The sequence below is a fragment of the Hemibagrus wyckioides genome, linkage group LG18, assembly GCF_019097595.1.
Source record: "Hemibagrus wyckioides isolate EC202008001 linkage group LG18, SWU_Hwy_1.0, whole genome shotgun sequence".
NCBI lineage: Eukaryota > Metazoa > Chordata > Actinopteri > Siluriformes > Bagridae > Hemibagrus > Hemibagrus wyckioides.
In genome coordinates this window covers 10,663,191-10,683,090 of record NC_080727.1, presented here as the reverse complement: position 1 = coordinate 10,683,090, position 19,900 = coordinate 10,663,191, and the positions used below count along the sequence as shown (strand labels likewise).

The following is a 19,900-nucleotide window of genomic DNA, read 5'->3' as shown; positions in this document are numbered from 1 at the left end:
TGTGTTTCATGTGTGTGGCTGATATGCTCAATCAGAAGCTTGGTACTGATGAGCAAGGCATTGTGTGTTCTGGTAAATGGTATATGTAGTGGCTATGTTTGTATTCTGCAGTGCATACATATTGGAATTTGTGTGAGCTGCATGGCAGAATGATATAAACGTTCTGGGCATACTCTGCCTATGGCAGAAACTAGGTTTGTGCTGTCAAATGTACAGTATGTAGGAACAGATCAGTTTTTTGTTTGGCTTGCTCAAATTGGTCATTAGACTCTGGGTTGTATACAGACATGAGATTGACTGTCACCCCAAAATTCTCTATAAGCTAACACACCCAAAATTGAATGTGCTTTAACTTTCTGTCATTAAGAATACCAAAATAATGAAAGACATTGTCACTGAGGAAGTGCATGGTTAGATGGGACCAGGAGTATAGTGGAGTGGGCAGTGGAATCAACATAGCTGGCACTTTGGCCTGGTCCTTTGACACTCCATCAGGGCTTATCTCTTAACACAGGAATGAGATAGTAGACTGGTAAAATTCATAGCCCACTGCTCAGCCACAGATAAGGGACAGACAAACCTGCCCTCGGAATTACTGAAGATTTTCTTCTGGTCCTGATACGTTGTGCCACTGCAGAGCCTCTCTATAAAAAATGCTATGCTATGTTGAGCTCTGGCATGTGAAACTGTATAAAGAACAAAACAACTCACCTTCCCAATAAAACATTACACAGAGAATGGAAAGCTGCTGCTAGAGCAAGGTGTTTAAATACATAAACAATATGAAACAATATGGTTTGAAGTAACTCACAAATTCATGGCATCTGCAAACAGTCATATACACTCTCATGATCAAGTCACTAAAGGAATTGCACATAGCTTATATTTGAATACAGGGAAGTTAATAAATAAAAATGAACACCACTGCCACCAAAGGAATAAATGATATTACAAATCTTGCATACCGCCCTGTCCCATATACCCAGGAGTGACAGTGGGGGCATGGGTGAGCATCAACTGCAGATGGAGATTAGGCAAGTCAAACTGGCAGGTAACATGTGATGTCTTATAACTGCACGTTTACATATTTGTGTCTTTTTGTGCTTTCAATAAGTCTCATAACCCACTAATGAGAGCAAGGCAGAGTGTGATGCAACTTGACAGAGCTTGCAACACACACCCACACACACATACACAAGCCAAGAAGTATGAACTTGAACCTGACAGTGTGAAAGCTTTGAGTTTTGTTGTTTTCTGTTGAGTTTTAGAAGTGTGTTGGAAAATAGGATGAGTGAGATGGCTTATGTGAGATGAGCAGTCTTTCTTCTGTTGGTTTGCAGTGAGTACTGCAAAACAGTTTGCCCTTCTGGCCCCCATTTTCCTCCTCACCTATCCAGACTTTCACTGATCTTGCTGGGAGGCTCTTCGTCTTCTTGAATTAGAAGCTTGTTTGATGTGAGTGAAGATGTTTACAAGTATCATTTAGCCACAGGGATAGAAGAGGGGGTGGTCAGGATGACTTGCCACAGTACTTTCTACCTGTGGTGGTTTCAGGTCTTTCTTCTAAAGTCCTTCACTATCATGCTGTCACCTACTTCCAGTAGCTGTAAACTTTTGTGGTCTATGAGAGTACAAAATTTCAAAACACCTAAAAGGAAGAGCTAGTTGAATCAATTCAAGTCAAAGATATTTGTCTAGAAAGGCCAAAGAAGAGAAAAAAGCAGAACTTGGCCAAGATGTCAGAAAAACCATAAAGAAAAATACAAGAAATCATGCTGTATGAGATGTGCAAAATCATGAAACCATGTAAAGGATCCTGTGTATCAGGACAGGCCAATGCCAATCAGGACTGTGCTTCATGAATGTAAAGAGAACTGTGATTCAGATCAAGGAAAAGCATGGTCTTGAGCTATACTTAAGGCTGAGGCACAACCATTCAGATCTCGGATCAACCATTGAAAATGAAATTGGATACTGGGGCGGACATCACAGCAATATCTGAATTTGTGTTCACATTGCTGGCTTCAAATAAAAACAGCAGAACAAGGAAAATACTGATGGGCCCAGGAAATTTCCACGTTATTATTGTGACATTGTACATTCCACCCTCTGCCAGCCCGACGTCGGCATGTGACGTCACTCACAGCATCATTGGAAAACTGCAGACTAAACACCCTAGTGCGGTCATCATCATCTTAGGTGATTTTAATCATGTCACCATGAAATAAGAACTGACCAATAACACACAGTATGTGAGCTGCTATAACAGTTCCACCTGCACTCCCCTCCCACTCCCGTGCCACCAGAGCGAACCATCCCATAGCACTTCCGACCAGGCTTTAAAATTGGCGTTGGCAGTATGGGACAGTGACCTGCAGGTACAATCTTCCTTCTCATACCTCTCCCAGCAGATAAGAGATGTATTTAAGTATCTGACAGGTGGAAGGGACATCTCTGTGCAATTATTGCAGCTGAGCCAGGGGTCAACACCACGGACCATTCCCACATACACCGATACTGTGGAACTCATGCAGCTAGCAAAGACCAATGTGACAGGAACATCAGAAAAAAGGTGAGACCAGTTCGTTACCCATTCAGTCTCTTGTAACCTGTGTGCCTCCTCATGCCCTCCCAGATTACCAACCAGGCCAGCGGGTGTTAAAAAACCTCCACCTCCATCTGCCCAGAAGGATACTGAGCCCCAAATACATCGGCCCGTTCAAGACACTCAGACGTGTGAATCCTGTAACCTATCGACTGAAATTCCCCTGGAATATCGCATCTCTTCCTCTTTACCTGTCTCGCTGCTCAAGCCAGCCCATGAACATCCCGGTGAGAACCCTGACAATGAGACAGCTTTACAAAACTATAGAAACATAGAAAACATTATAAAGTACAGTATAAAAAAACTCCCTAAGATGATGTAAGGAAGAAACCTTAAGAGGAACCAGGCTCAGAAGGGAACTTAATTTAATTAATTTTGATAATGTCCTTTTTTCAGCAGTTTATAGTAACAAAGAATCATGCAACCAAGAGCTCTTGAGGACCTAATAGGTCAGTGTAGTTACTGAGTTTATTATTGACTTAGCACTAATTCGTTCCTGAGGCAACGGCAGTTCAAAGATGGCGTGATAAACATATCTGGTAAGAGAGATCTTAGACTCGAGGAGAAGGGAAGGATACCTACAGTACTTGGTGGACTGGGAGGGCTATGGACCCTAGGAGAAATCATGGGTTAATACCAGGGACGCCATTCTTGACCCTTCACTTTCAAGGGACTTTCATCAAGCACACCCCACCCACCAGCAGGTGTTTATAGAGGGGGGGGGTCTGTAACAGTTTAACCTGCACTCCCTGTGCAACCAGAGGGAATCATCACATGAGGTGTAGCACTTCTGGCTCATTGTATCAACCCCCATCATTATGGATATTTAAGCCACACACATGCTATTCTATGCTGTGATGTATTGTCAGTATGGCTGCATATTGAGCTGTTCATTTGCTATATTTTATTAAATCAAATGGATTCTATTCCTGTGAATTCTGCCACTTCATTTCAGCTGCCTAACAAGAGAGGATAAGATATTGGACTTGGTATATGCTAATATGAAGGATGCATGCAGCTCTTCTCCCCTCCCCCAGGTCAGATCACAATCTGGTCCACCTCAAACGCTGCTATGTGCATCTAATTAAGAGACAAGTTCTGACCACCAGAACAGGAAGGAGATGGTCTGAGGAGTCCTATGTATCACTGAAGGGATGTTTCGAGGTGACTGACTGGAATGCATTCTGTAAATCTCATGGAAAGGACATTGATTAGGCTTCAATAATTTCTCTGTGGACACTGTTGTCCCAACAAAAACTGTCCATTGTTACTCGAATAACAAACCGTGGGTAACAAGGTACATTAAGGACATTTTGAATGCTAAAAATTGGGCTTTTAGTGCTGGTAACAGGGAGGAGTTAAATAAGATCCAGGTAGACTTGAAAGTGACGATCAGGGAGGCCAAGGAGAAATACAGGAGGAAGTTGGAGTGGAAGCCCTAACAAAACAATATGAGAGAGTTCTGTGGTGGCATGAGAACCATCACAGATTTCAGAATGGCTGGCAGTTGAGCTGATGGAGTAGATAAGGTTTTTTTCAAAAGGTTAGATTCAGCGACCCCCCACAATGCCTCCCTCAGACTCAGCACGGAGCTGTAAAAGAGTATCACAGCCACCTTCCTCCTCTCACCCTCCTAGCTGCTCCCCCTCCTTCAGTGGGGGTTCCACTCCCCACCTCATAGATACCTTTACCAGAAGCCTTTCTTAAGAGAACAATGCCTTCTCAAGTACTTCTTTCTTTTTAGAACTAAGTAGGAGGAAGTTAATACACATCCAGTGTTTTATTTCCTTTACAGTTTCCTCAACTTTTTAAAGCTACATTAATAAGCTCTCATGTGGTTTTACTGAAACATACAACCTTGCATCATCATCATAACAGACAGCTAGAAGCTGGAAGTTTATAATTTTACCCAGAGGTAGCATATATAGAGAAAAGATCAGTGGACCTAAAGCAGAACTTTGTGGGGTAACACATTTTGTCTTAGTATGCATATGACGAGTCCCTATTAACATTTACATGGGATGGCTTAACAGTTAAGGCTTAGGTTAAGAATTCAACTGTGCTATAAAAAATATGTGACAAACTGATAACAAACAGTCAGATAAGACTAGAGCCAGGAGAGGGCCATTGTTTTAACTCTCACATTTTGTAGTCTATCAAGGATAATAATAGGATCAATGGTGCCAAAGCTGCACTAAGGTCAAGCAACAAAAGCAAAGAGAACAATTTTTACTTTAACTAGTGCTGTATCTGTTTTATGAGGCCTGATTAAAAGATTTCATAAATACTATTCCTATGTAGGTATGAATCTTTTTCTAGAATCTTTGAGATAAAGGTGAGATTGGATATTTGCCTATAGTTGACAGTATAGACAGCTGACCTAGGCTGAGGTCAAGTTTTTAATCCAGGGGTTTAATAACTGCTAGATAGGACAAGGAACATAGTACAGGATTTAGGTACATATGCAGTGCTCAGGGAAGAATTGATTTTTTTAGAAGCTTAATGTTGCTCACTACACCAGTGTTTTCTTTATTTTGTTTATTTTATTTTATGTCCAGTGTTTTCCTAACTGCTCTAACAGCTCCAAACAGCTCTCTGACCTTCATGTTGTCATCCTTTTTAACAACAAATGCAAACTTTACAGGTAAAACTGAAGGTTAAAACCATGAGTTGATGTTCAGAACTATTTAATGTTTAAACGATCAAGACATAACAGGACATCGAAGTCCTGTCTATCGAATGTTCCAATATTTTTGCTTCCCTAAAAATTGGGTGGTCAGATCTAAAGTGTTGCTTAACCACAAGTGCATATCATTTCTGGAAACTACAAGCTGAAATTATAAACTCTTTTTTTATATTATCTTTTGATCTCTAACCAAAATGTTTTCAGTCTACACCAAAACTAACAGAATTGACCATGTCATTCCAATAGTTTTAGAGGTTTTAAACAAATTAATGGTTATTTGTATGCAATAGTCCATACGATCATAATAATCATTTGGTTAAATTGTTAAAAAAAGGAGGAGGCAATAAATTTTTTTACCATCCTTTTTGCTTTCATCCCATTCTGTAGATTTATATATCTGTCTGATTTATATAGTGTTGTTTTTGTTCAAACTCTTCTGTCACAGGTAAAACAATAACTTGTCTGTAGTTTTGATTGCCGATACTTAAATCATGGCAATTATTTAAGAAATGCACAGGTGTATTCAAGGGATTTCAAATTCTCTGATATTAGTGGTGTCTTAGTATGTACTGTATGTTTATCTTAGTTTATTTGACAGATACATTTATCAAAAGCAATAAACATGAACGCAAATACAGTCAAAATATACAGATAATTGAGCATTTGAAGTTTAAGGATTTCCCTTAGATTTCTTGAACCACCACACTTTCAGTGTGCTTTACTGACAAATGCAATTCTTTGGTCACTGACTTTTAATTGTTTTATTTGCACAGGTCATTACTCGGGCGGAGCACCTGGGTTCAGGCTTACTTTCTCAGGGTTGCCAGCCCAATTCCAAGCAATTTATTGGAGTGTTTGCACAGAACAGACCAGAGGTGAGAGGTCAAAGTGCAACATAACAACACAGCGTTACAGTGTTTTGTGCATTTGTTTTTAATGCATTTAATGAACCTATGCCCATGCCATTCTGACTTCTTTACTTTCTTTGTGTTAATAGTGGATCATTTCAGAGCTGGCTTGTTACACCTATTCCATGGTGGTGGTACCACTTTATGACACACTGGGGCCTGATGCAATTCGATACATAATCAACACGGGTAAGACCTTTGGCTACTATTATTATGTTTGTTATTGCTTAATTGATTAACTTGCCCTCTAACAATAGAAAAGAATATGCACTTCAGACAAGCTTCATTTTTAAGCAATTAAGCAAGTTATATTGTACACTAGATTAAGAACATTTGACTAATTATTAAAGTCCATAATTATCCTTTTTTGGATACACATTTGTGGCATAATGGCAGAAATTATTTTCTAAAAGGCAAACATACTTTATATACTTTTATATGTAATAATTCTGTCATCATCAGTGCTTAAACCTTAAATCTTTTTTTTGTGTGTGTGCTAAATATGTAGCAGAAATATCTACAGTGATCTGTGATAAACCTGAAAAAGCCAAGGTGCTTTTAGATAATGTAGAGAGACAGAGGACACCTACCCTGAAGAAGGTTATCCTCATGGACCCATTTGATATAGAACTTGTGGAGCAGGGCAAGAAGTGTGGTGTGCACATCCAGGCCCTGAAAGATGTTGAGGTATGGAAGGATTTGCCAAATTAAATAAAGACTTTAGACATAATAAAAAAAGGAATTATATAATTCTCCATTCTTTTGTCTTAACACGCAATATTGTCCTTAAGCGAGGTTGTGCTCACAAATCATATTTAAGATTGTTAGAATGCATTTTCTTTTTTTAACTACTTTTTAAAAGCTTACCTAGAACTACTTAAATGTTACTGATATTCTACTGAAAATGCACTGAATATACACTATATTGCCAAAAGTATTCGCTCACCCATCCAAATAATCAGAATCAGGTGTTCCAATCACTTCCATGGCCACAGGTGTATAAAATCAAGCACCTAGGCATGCAGAGTGTTTTTACAAACATTTGTGAAAGAATGGGTCGCTCTCAGGAGCTCAGTGAATTCCAGCGTGGAACTGTGATAGGATGCCACCTGTGCAACAAATCCAGTCGTGAAATTTCCTCGCTCCTAAATATTCCACAGTCAACTGTCAGCTGTATTATAAGAATGTGGAAGTGTTTGGGAACGACAGCAACTCAGCCACGAAGTGGTAGGCCACGTAAACTGACGGAGCGGGGTCAGCGGATGCTGAGGCGCATAGTGTGAAGAGGTTGCCAACTTTCTGCAGAGTCAATCGCTACAGACCTCCAAACTTCATGTGGCCTTCAGATTAGCTCAAGAACAGTGCGCAGAGAGCTTCATGGAATGGGTTTCCATGGCCGAGCAGCTGCATCCAAGCCGTACATCACCAAGTGCAATGCAAAGCGTCGGATGCAGTGGTGTAAAGCACGCCGCCACTGGACTCTAGAGCAGTGGAGACACGTTCTCTGGAGTGACGAATCGTGCTTCTCCATCTGGCAATCTGATGGACGAGTCTGGGTTTGGCGGTTGCCAGGAGAACAGTACTTGTCTGACTGCATTGTGCCAAGTGTAAAGTTTGGTGGAGGGGGGATTATGGTGTGGGGTTGTTTTTCAGGAGCTGGGCTTGGCCCCTTAGTTCCAGTGAAAGGAACTCTGAATGCTTCAGCATACCAAGACATTTTGGACAATTCCATGCTCCCAACTTTGTGGGAACAGTTTGGAGCTGGCCCCTTCCTCTTCCAACATGACTGTGCACCAGTGCACAAAGCAAGGTCCATAAAGACATGGATGACAGAGTCTGGTGTGGATGAACTTGACTGGCCTGCACAGAGTCCTGACCTCAACCCGATAGAACACCTTTGGGATGAATTAGAGCGGAGACTGAGAGCCAGGCCTTCTCGTCCAACATCATTGTGTGACCTCACAAATGCGCTTCTGGAAGAATGGTCAAAAATTCCCATAAACACACTCCTAAACCTTGTGGACAGCCTTCCCAGAAGAGTTGAAGCTGTTATAGCTGCAAAGGGTGGACTGACGTCATATTGAACCCTATGGATTAGGAATGGGATGTCACTTAAGTTCATATGTGAGTCAAGACAGGTGAGCGAATACTTTTGGCAATATAGTGTATATCTGGAGCCATGAATCAACAGCAAAAATATGCTAAAATGCCTTTGTTTGTTCTTCTGTATTCAAGCAACATATAAATTTATATATTTAAAGAGTAAACTAATTTATAACTAAATATATTTTATTAAAACAGTATGGAAATGTCTGACAAAAGCCAGACAAATGAGAGATATCCAAATACTTGACACATCCTGTGCAACAATCCAGAATTTTCAGAATTATATAGCAGAAAATGTAAGAATTTGATCGTCTGATGGATTTTCCCATGCCAAATACCCAAATCATTAGAATTTTCCTCAGAATTATTTTTCAATAGTTTATATTTAGTAAAATTGTTATAATGTATAAATATACATTTATTGAGCACTTTTTTAGGAACAGTTAGGAATACTGGGTAGGGCCTCCTTTTGCTCTCTAAACAGCCTCATCGATTCCACAAGATTATGGAAGAATTCCATAATTTCTTTGATATTTTGGTCCATGTTTACATGATTCCATCATACAATTCCAGACGATTTTTCAAGGGCACTTTCATACTGCAAACCCATTCTACACATTTCAAAGGTATTATAGTTAATAGTATATTTTTTAGTGAAAATTGTCTGTATTAAAGAATTTGCCAAAAATGCAGAATAGAAGCATTTTCACAAATGGTCACAGACTTTTGGTCCCCATTTATATATATAGTATTATAGATACCTAACAACAAAAATTACAAGCAAGCACAGTTATAATAACGATTGTGGGCTTAACATGTTATGTGACAGCTAAGACGTGTGTTTAATAATTTTGTTCCTGCAGGCCTTGGGGCAAGAGCATTACAGAAAACCAGTGGTGAGTAAATAAGAAATCAGTGTGTTTTCAACCATTATTATCAATCCGTTATTAACGTGTTTACATCAGTCCAAGATTGATATTAGTGTTTGCATATTGTGTTCTCAATCATCCATGGTATTTTCAAACCAGGCCTCTTAATGAGAATTTCCCTGTTTATAATTTCTTAACTGTCCAAGCGACAGTGATAAATGGAACTAACAATATTGTTTACAGTTGCATTCATGTTATTCTTTTTTTCTCAAAGATGAAAAAAAATCTTTGAAATAATTTTATGGTAATGTCTAAGTTTCACGGACTCCTAGATTTGTATGTGTACATCACAAATTATCACAACATAAGGTTAGACACAAAAGGAAGTTCAGTTTTTTGATAATATTTCGACAGTTGTGAGATATAGAATATCCTTCTACTATTTTCTGCAGGTATCACCAGTAGATAAACCTTTATTCGTTCATGTTTAGTAACAACTGAATCCTGGTCAGGGTCACAGTGGATCCAGAGCCTATCCCAACAAGAGGTGATGATAAATTCTGGATGAAATGCCAGTCCAGCATAGGCAACTCTTACTCACTCACACTTTTATTCATTCACTTATTCAATATGGTTACACAATCCACCTAAAGGTATTTGTTACATATACATTACAGTATATTTTAGGAAGCTGAGGTCAGAGCGCAGTCATGATAAAGTGACCCTTAAGGACCTAACAATGGCAGCTTGGCATGGTTCTTGAACCCCCAACCTTCTGACCCACAGACTTAACCAATGAGCCTGGAAAGTTTGGGAGTTGCAAGAAATTGGAGGACCCAGAGCAAATTCATCAGGATATGACAAACAGAAAGGAAGAGAATAAAGTATAGGCGAATACATGTCAAATCAGTTACTTAAGATTCTAACCATGTTACCAGAGAGAAACATTTAGTGAGCTGTTTTTCCACCTGGGCCGTCTTCCAGCCACACCTGCCCCCCTCTAGCTCACTCAGAGTGGAAAGAGGGGGTAGTGTCTCTGCCAGGCGGGCCAAGAAGGAATCCAGACACCCGAGGGCTAGGGTTCCTAGGAGCGTTCTCCCTAGGGAGGTTTCTCCTACCTCCTGCCCCGCCGCCTCTGGTGTCTCGGGGGTCAGTAGGGTCCACCCTCATTTTTTCTTTCCTGCATGAATCTATCCCCCAGGTCTGTGCCTGCCAGCTTGCTGTTTTAGGGCACTGGGGAGCAGTGGCACCTCTTTCAGACAGCCTGGCAGCGTGGAGCCAGGTGTCTCTTATTGGGCCCTAGATACTGTAGAAAAAGGATCCAGGATCCAGTTTGCCACCCGTCCTCGTCCCTTTCAGGGAGTGTTGCCCACTGTCATTGGCAAACACCAGACCACGTTCCTTCAAGAGGAACTTCTCTCACTTCTGAGGAAAGGGGCCATAGAACATGTTCCCCTACCAGATCGAGACTCTGGCTTTTACAGCTGGTATTTTGTCATTCCCAAGAAAGACGGGGGGCTGCATCCAATTCTGGACCTGTGGGCTCTGAACTGTGCACTGAAGATGTTCAAGATGCTTACACTCAAACTTATTGTGTTGCAAATCAGGTGCCACCTCAAAGATGCCAATTTTCATGTAGGTATTCTGCCAGAACACAGGAAGTTCCTCAGGTTTGCCTTAGGGGGTGAAGCATACCAGTATTGTGTTCTTCCTTTTGGTCTAGCCCTGTTGCCATGCACATTTACAAAGTACATGGATGCTGTGTACTGAATTACCTGGACAACTGGCTTATCCTGGCCAAGTTAAAGGCCATGGCAGCCAGTCATCGAGATGCTGTGTTTGCCCATATGAGGTCTCTAGGCCTCAAGTTGAATCCAGAAAATTGTGTACTTTCTCCATTTCAGAGAACCACCTTCTTGGGGGTAGTTTGGGATTCCACCACGATGCAGGCATGTCTGTCTCCTGCTCGGGTGGCTTCCATACTGTCAGTGGCGAAAGCTATTCGGCTTGACCAAAGCCTCTTTGCCGCCAAGGTGCAGAGAGTGCTTGGCCTCATGGTGGCAGCAGCCAAAGTTATCCCTTTGGGTCTGCTTCACATGAGGCCATTCCAGCTCTGGCTCAGGGGTGCTGGTTTTCATCCCCGCAGGCATCCCCTCAGTGCCATAAGGGTTATGTGCTGCAGGCTTTGTACCCTTTTTATGTGCAAAAGACTCTGGGTTCTCACCTTGGGTCCCACACTAGGAGCGCGTCATTGTTGCAAGACTCTTTCGACAGACGCCTTGCTTTCGGGCTGGGGAGGAGTCTTGGATGGCCGCCACGCCCAGGGTCTCTGGGAGGGCCCTCATCTCTCATGGCACATAAATTGCCTGGAGATGAGGGCCGTGTTTCTAGCATTAAAACACTTTCTCCCACACCTCAGGGGCTACTGTGTGTTGGTACGCACTGGCAGCACTACAGTAGTTTCCTATCATCAGGGCGTCTGGGTTTGCGCCCTCTGTTCAGGTTGGCGTAGCAGATTCTGCTCTGGGCAGAGACCAGGTTTTTTTCACTGAGAGTGATTTTCATCCCAGGGCACATAAATTGGGATGCAGACTTCCTGTCGAGGCAGGTGCTGAGCCCCAGGGAGTGGCGTCTCCATCCACAGGTGGTGGAGAGCATTTGGCATGCAGAAGTGAATCTGTTCACCTCCAAGGAGTCGACCCACTGTGGTATTCCCTTTTTCAGTATTCCCTCTGTGCCTGGATGTTCTGCTACAGACGTGGTCGAGGCTATGCCTGTACACCTTTCCCCTGGTAGCTCTGCTCCCAGAAGTCCTAGGCAGAGTGCGCCACAATCGAGTCCACAAGACTCTAAAGAGTCCACAAGACCCTTAAGATGGCTCTGCTCTTAGCCTTGGCCTCCCTTAAAAGCGTAAGAGATCTGCAGGCTCTATCAGTCGGCCCCACCTGCTTGGAATTTGCCACTGGCATGTCCAAGGCTATCCTGCACCCCAGGATATGTCCCCAACATGCCCAGGATGTCCGGTCATCCAGTTATCTTGCAGGCCTTCTGTCCTCTGCCCCATGAGTCATCGGAACAGGAGAGGCTGCACTTGCTTTGCCCTGTAAGGACCCTGAGAACTTATGTCCACCACTCAAGCTTAGCTGTAGAGACCATTACCCAGGGCTATGAGGCGCACAGTATTACTTTGCCTCTAGGTATTAGAGCTCACTGTACTAGGGGTATTGCCTTATCCAGTGCCTTTGCTAGGGGTGTTCCCATCCAGGAAATTGGTGCGGCGGCAGGCTGGTCCTCTCCACACATCTTTATCAGGTTCTATAACCTGGACCAGGTCCTTCAGGGCTAACTGATGTTCTATTCCTGCTTTTCTCATGCTCTCTCACACCCCCTGGGACAGACATCGACCGGCGTGGGTATTGACGTTCCCATAGCGTCAGTTATGACGCAGCATTGATTTCCCTCAAAAGGGGACTACACCAGGTTATGTGTGTAGCCCGGTTCCCTAAGAAGGGAATGAGACGCTGCGTCGCTTGCCACACCCTGGGCATCCACTCATGCTTCCTTCAGACAAATAGAAGCTGGAGTATGTGACAGAGATGCCCTTATATGGACTTATTGGTGCATATTCCCTTTGTCACTTGTCCTATCCAAGCCTTTATATTGGCATGTGTGCACACATAGCTTCAGACACAACTTCCTCATTGAAGTGTTCCCAACAGCAGTTCAAAGCCTGTTCCATAGTGTCCAAGTGATTCTATTCATGCCAGTCATATCATATGTCCAGATACTCCACAAGTCCATCCATTAAGGGCATCCATAATGGATCAAAGCTTAAGCAAACAAATGTGTTTTCAGCCTGAACTTGAACTGAACACTAATTGGAAGGGTGTTACATAACTGTGGGGCTTTGCAAGAGAAAGGTCTGCCTCCTGCTGTAGACTTCACTTCTTAAGGTACTACCAAATAGCCTGCACTTTTCGATTGAAGCAGTCATGGCAAATCATAAACATCCAAAAGTTTGCTCAGGTGCTGCAGTGCAAAACCATTAAGTGCTTTATAGGTCCGTAGTAGTATTTTATAATCAGTAGGGATGCTACAATACAGTTAACCCACGGTTCAATACGTACCGCGGTTTTACCCACGGTTTTCGGTTCATTTTTTTTTTTTCATTATTCTTTGCTTAGGTGACAGGAACAGTAAGTATGTTAAGAAGAAAAAAATGGTTTTAGTTGCAATTCTCTTTATTTTACTTAAATGCAAAAATCAACTTACACAATGAAAGTGTACTGACAATAGTGAGATATAAAAATTAGCGCATGTATGACTTTATTACAGGAGACGGGTTTGGACGGCGCTCTTTATTCCCAATCCGCTCTGTAATGACCAGTCACAGTGAGATAACTCTCTGTTACCCACGAGGTCCAACTATCTGTTATTAGAGCAAGGCTTTGTGCCTTGCACGTTTTTTCATAGAGGTCGGGAAAAAAAGACGTGTCGGTTGTGTGTAACGCGGTTCGAGCACTTTTATAAGTTGTCGAAAGCCCACATCACCGTTCACAGAAAACGGCTGCAAATCATTACCAATTATTATATTATAATTATTTTTTGTGTCTCTCGGAACCGGTGTGTCTGAATGACGGAGCTGCTTCCTCGTGTTTCTGTCTCACTTCACCCCTCTCCAGGGTTAGAGTGAAATCTGACACCAGCATCACAAGCATGGTTACCACCCCTAACTGTAGCACTCACTGATTGGATATTTACTCATGGGGAGGCGTGTCTCAGCGCGTAGACCTACAGTACAGGCAAACACAAACAGGCAGTGCAGAGAGTAATAGAGCGCATGGTAAAAAAAAAATAAATAAAAAAAAACGCCTGGTTATTATTGTTTTGAGGAAAAAACGAAAAACCGCGGTTCACATACGCATATTGAACCGTGGAGGTCGTACCGAACAGTTCAATATTATATTGAGTATTGTGGCATCCCTAATAATCAGTGCGAAATTTGACTAGGAGTCAATGCAGTGTGGATAAGTTAACAATTATGTTCATCCACTGTCTAATGTCCTTCACACATCCTTCAATCTAGATATTTGCTATTGAATTAAATAGAAATCTAGGATTAAGAAGAAGATGCCTTTAGTCACATGTACATTACACAATAGTGAAATTTTTTTTATATCCCAGCTTTAGAAGTTGGTGTCAGAGCACAGGGTAAGCCATGATACAGCAGCCCTGGAGCAGAGAGAGTTTAGGGCCATACCTAAGGGTCTAAAAACAGCAGCTTGGCAGTTCTGGGGCTTGAACCCCAATCTTCAATCATGTGATTCATGTTATTTTCTATTAAGGTGGAGAAATGGCAGTTCTAACAAGATTACATGCTATTTTGTAATAGTACCAATTAATTTTGTCACAACAGTTTCTGCTGTTATAGCAGTTGTTATTACTATAATTTATATTCCACCAGATGCTAACAACAAAGCAGCTCTAGGCTATATGCTCAAAGACACAAAAGGATGCCCACCACAATGGCATTTGCCAACCTCTGTGCTTTCAGAATTTTACTAACATTTACAACTTCCTAGAATAGGAAAACCACTTTTAACCTACAGCTGTAATCTACAGTAATTTTAAGAACAGATACAAAGATTCACCCTTCCCTACTTTTGGGGCCCTGCATGTGAAATGTCCAGTGTTTTTGGTGTGATGGTGTGGATGTGATTCATTAGGAATTTCTAAAAGCACAGTCCAGTAGTCATTGAAACAAGTTGCTTCATTATTTGATGGCAGGGGTACAATGGTGGTCATCTTCAAGCAGGTGGAAATTGAAACTTGCACAAGGAACAAACTGATATATCTACCAAAATATTAGCTAACATTGATAGGTAGCTTCTGAGTGCCTGTGTTACAAATATCCCGCAACTCTCCCTCCAGTCTGCCAGAGGGAACCCTCACCGAGTTCTATAGTCTTCCTGGTCGCACAGGTTACGTTTGGTTTTGCTGCTTCTGGCTATACACACTTAACAACCATGCTCACACTGGCATTCGACATGAAATATCTTCAGTTTAGCACTGCATACCAAGCCTTTGTTCATTGTTCTTTGTTTTGCCATTGTGTATGACCTGTGCTGTGTTTATTTGGATTAATCACTATTTGTCTTTGCCTTATTGGATTTGTTTGCCTCACGGACAAATTCTGGTTTGTTCTGATCTTCTGCCGTTTTTTTTTACTTCTCTTTTTACCTACTGTTTTGGATTGTTCTGTATTTACATTAATTGAATGGATTTACACTGCATATGGATCCTGTTAATCAACCGGGTATAGCATATTTCACCTCCTTTTGATCCAACCGAACTCCAGGCCATTTTAGCCATTCTCAGACAGTGTGACATGTTCTTTTCAGACCAGCCGGACACCTATGCAGTGATAACACCAAGTGCACCTTCCTCCTGACACTCCTAAGGATGCTGGATTGGGTGAGGGCAGTCTGAGACGGAGATGAATAAGTATGAACCTCCTATCACCACTTCGCTCAGCTAATTCGAGTACTCCACCAGTGGCCATGAGCTCTCTAAACCTTCTCAATCACCACCAGGGCTCTGATTTAGCGGCAGATTATGTGGTGACATTCTGCACCCTAGCATCCCTAAGTGGTTGGAATGATCCTACATTGAAGGCCACTTTCCGGGAGGGCCTAAACCCTACACTCCAGGCAAAACTGGCCTGTAGAGAAGAGGACTCAGATAGGCTGCACCCTAATTTCTACAGAAGAATGTCAGCACTTCCAACATCTACTGCCGTGTTTCTGCTGTCACCAAGCTGGACAGTGATATGCAAGAAACCAACCCTGGGAAACCAACTCCAAACTAGTTTGGAGTCAGCCATGATAGCATGGAGAAGATTCAGGGCCATGCTTAAAGGCCCAGCAATGGCATCTTGACATGCTGATGTTCAAACCCCCAAACTTCCGTTCATGTGGCAGCATCATGCTTTAGGACTGCTGTCAGAACTGGGTCTTTTTCTACTTGCAGTGTCTCCTGTTGCTCTTTCATCAAAGAGTCTCCACACAGCAGAAGCTTTTGGTTCCTGTGAACCCACCCCTGCTCCAACTTCTTCCTCTTGGCCCTCTGATGGAGGAGCTGACAGGCTGCTGGGGTTGCATCCTGCTGCTGCTGCAGATATTCTTTGGAGTAGCTCTGTTGTTGCTAAATGCTTATTTTGTAAACCGTGGGTCCAGTGCATCTTTAACTGTATAGTAGTAAAGTAAAAAATTGTTCAAGGCACCTTTCTGCACATATGTCCATAGCCACCTCCTCAATGGGCTCCAGAATGGTGCAGACCACTTTCACTGCCTTCCATTCCACTTGACTTAGAGTATCAACAGGAGTGTTGACGACAGCCAGGGTGGCGATGATGGCATATTTTGATTCAAGGATGTGTTTAAACATATGAAATGTTTAGTTCCACCTTGTAGCACACTCCTGTTTGAGCCTTATCGCTGGCATCCCCATCTGGCATTGCATGGGCTTTAGCTTCTCTGTGACCACACCACACCATGCTTTTGTGGAAAAACTCTACAATAGCCTTCACCTTGTCCACAGTTGGTTTCACCACCCTCAGCACATCTTTAATCATCAGGTTTTATTGGGTACGCAAGACATGGGTTGTTTATGTTTGCTGCAGTATCAGTAACACTACCACTTTGTAAACTACTACTAAATGCTACTCTTTTGCCACTCTTAGTAGCTCTTCTGCCAGGTTTTTGCAGTGTGATTCTCTGCAAACTCAAAACAGTCAAGGATTTCATCTTAAGGTTTTCAATAAAGTGACAAGTGACAGACATGTATGAGCATGTCGTTCTGGAAGTCCAGCTGTAGCTGTCAGGCAAACCGCTGAAGCTTATTTGACCCTGTCTTGCCACAATGCATGCTCCATGTTATATAGTTGTGGAACAATTGTTGGGACAAGTTTTTTTTACTGGCTGAAAGTCACTGGCTATCATTTTAGCTAACTCCCCATCAACACTTATCTGTCTGGCTGGGTTCATTTGTTTTGATACATACAGTTTTTGGCAAGACAGTAGATGTTGCAGCAGAAGTACTTGGCTCAAAACAGGACACTTTTCCAGGGTCAGTGGGTGGCAAGCTTGCTTGCCCTGAGTTTGCCCTCTTTCCTCCAGATACACAGATGGGTGGGTGGTTCTTAGATGTCTGTGCAGGTTTGTTATTGATCATGCTCTGACGGATATTTTCATTTTACAAATTCTGCACTAAGCTTTGCAGTCTCCACTATCATTGAAATGCAGCCATATGCTGCTTCTTTTTCAGTTTTCACTCATTTTGCACTTTGCATTTTGCATTTTTGCACTTCACTCATTTTGCACTTTGCACTGGCCTGTACCACTACACTCACTGTCTTCGGAGCGTCTGCCCCCTTCCTTCTTTCACCTAATGGTATGACCCTAGTCTGTCCTCACATGTGATTGGCTGCATGGTGTGACCATTAAAATAAAGTCTCGTCCTTGCCTGCATGGATTCTCAGAAGAGCTGAGCAGGAGTGGCTGAAGGTTCAGCCCTCCCTGACGGGAGTTCGCTCTTCTCATTCACAACAATGAATTGGCTCTTAGAGCTGGCTTATTCATGAACGACACATCACTACTTGCTTGGTGTCGAATGTTGCTCTGCCCCTTGCATAATCACAGTGTTATCACCCTCTGGCCTCACCATGTTTTGCACTCCTACATCTGGCATTGCCATGCTCCTTACTCCCCCCTCTGGCCTTGTTGTGTTCATTGCTATCCTCTAGTGTTGCTGTGTTCCTAGGTCCACCGATATTTCCAGGCCTGGTTGATTATAGGTACTTTGGGAGCTGTGCTTTAAAAAGGGGACTCTACTCATGAATGCTTCGCAAATTTCCCTGCCAGAACACTAGAGGGCAAGCAGGCATATATTATTTCAGCTCTTCTTCACTTGTGTTTTATTTCCCCTGTGTAGATAAGTGATTTGTTATTCAGTTAGTCGGTGTGAAGCCAGACTACCACATTCCTGTATGTCGCTGGTTTCTGGGAAGAGTGAGCACATTTATGCAGTGTTCAGAGTTTTCTACCTGCAATAGTAAATAAAAGTTATTGTTCTCCAGTATGCTAAAGCCTCCTTTTCAATTAAACTACACCTTGTTTATTATGCTCTGTTGTTTTGTATTGCGTAATTCTCCACCTTATTTAATCCCCTTCATTTCAGACTGTTTTTGTCTAGCTTCTGTTTGATATCTGTCTTGTCATGCATAGCCTAGAGTTTTTTGTTTACCTGTGATGTTTTGTTTTTACCTGTGATGTTCACTTTCCTTAGTTTAAATTTCTATTTCTACCTAGTAGGTTATTTATTTGCACTGTTAATAAATCAATTTCTGCATTTGCATCTGCCTTCATTCATGACACTTGCATTCTCCTGCATTTTTTTCGCATTCTCTTGCAGAGAGTTTAAAAGTTCTTTCACATAGGTAACTCTTATGTAAAATAGCTTCATCAGGGCAGTACTAAATAAATACAGTGCAATTTTTATAATCCCTCTTTTTCCATCTATTTGTAGGTTTTGCAAGAGGGATGCAAACTTATGCACTCAATGCTATATGATAACATTATTACTAGTAGACCAGTGGACAATTTAAGGAATGTATATAAATTCTGATTCAACAACATACAAGAGACACCAGAATCTATATGTTATGATATGTAGGCCCACCATACTGCATATAAAAGTAGGCTGGTTGACCAATAATGAAACACAAAGTTCTAACAAGAGGACACTCAAAAATGTGAGAAAGTGAAAATATCATTGTGAAAGAATGCAAAGTTCTTAGTGGAACACAACATGTCCATTCCATCTTGCATATTTTTACATTACCATGTCCCCTTAGGGACCTTGCGGAAGACAAACAGACAGGTTTTCTCTGTTTTAGTGTCAGAACTACAATACATTAGATTCTACAACATATGAGGTTTCTGTCTAGAAGTGTGCAGTCCTAGGATAGCTAGGATTCTGTGTGGAACACTCAAACTCCCAGACCTCTGGTGGAGGACCTAAGCTTGAGGAAGATACCCCTTCCAAGTGGGGGTAAGAGGGAGACCATCTACACAGGGTTATGCAATAAAATCTTACTCAAGTTAAAAATAACATATTTACATTTATATTCTTTAATAAATTGGACAGACTAAAATACTATTAATCAAGGTATTTGTGAGCAACAAATCTGGGACAGGAAGATAAAGACTCATATTTCAAATAACTGAATGGTCTCAACATACATTGGGCATTTAGAATGGACTAATTATATTATATAGATTAATATTAAATTTGTCTAGAATAAAAATAATATTTAAGAATTATCAGAATGATATTTATTCTAAAAATAATTGAGGGTTGAGGGCCTTGGTGCCACTGTGTTAAATACAGGACTTTAAAATGTTACATGATGTATAGTCAGTATAAAAATGTATGAAATAGACACAGTCATGGACATGTTTAAGAGTTATTTATAGACATACTAATTTAATTAATTTATTCTCAGTTTACCACTAAATTGCACATTTATGTTTATTCACACAGCCACCTTGTTCAGAAGACCTTTCAATAATCTGCTTCACCAGTGGCACAACAGGTAAGTTGACATAAAGAGTATACAGTATCTTTACAGTATAATGTTAACTCACTGGATTAAACATTGCTTTTT

At 41.7% G+C, this 19,900-nt stretch overlaps 1 protein-coding gene across 1 annotated transcript in view; it reads left to right on the top strand.

The window, feature by feature from the left end:
• Positions 1-19,900, top strand: part of acsl6 (acyl-CoA synthetase long chain family member 6) — a 57,794-nt gene that overhangs the window by 18,631 nt on the left and 19,263 nt on the right. The window contains exons 5-9 of the mRNA XM_058416053.1: positions 6,065-6,166; positions 6,289-6,388; positions 6,708-6,886; positions 9,169-9,201; positions 19,777-19,828. Coding sequence (XP_058272036.1) covers positions 6,065-6,166; positions 6,289-6,388; positions 6,708-6,886; positions 9,169-9,201; positions 19,777-19,828 — 466 coding nt within the window. The remainder of the gene's footprint in view (positions 1-6,064; positions 6,167-6,288; positions 6,389-6,707; positions 6,887-9,168; positions 9,202-19,776; positions 19,829-19,900) is intronic.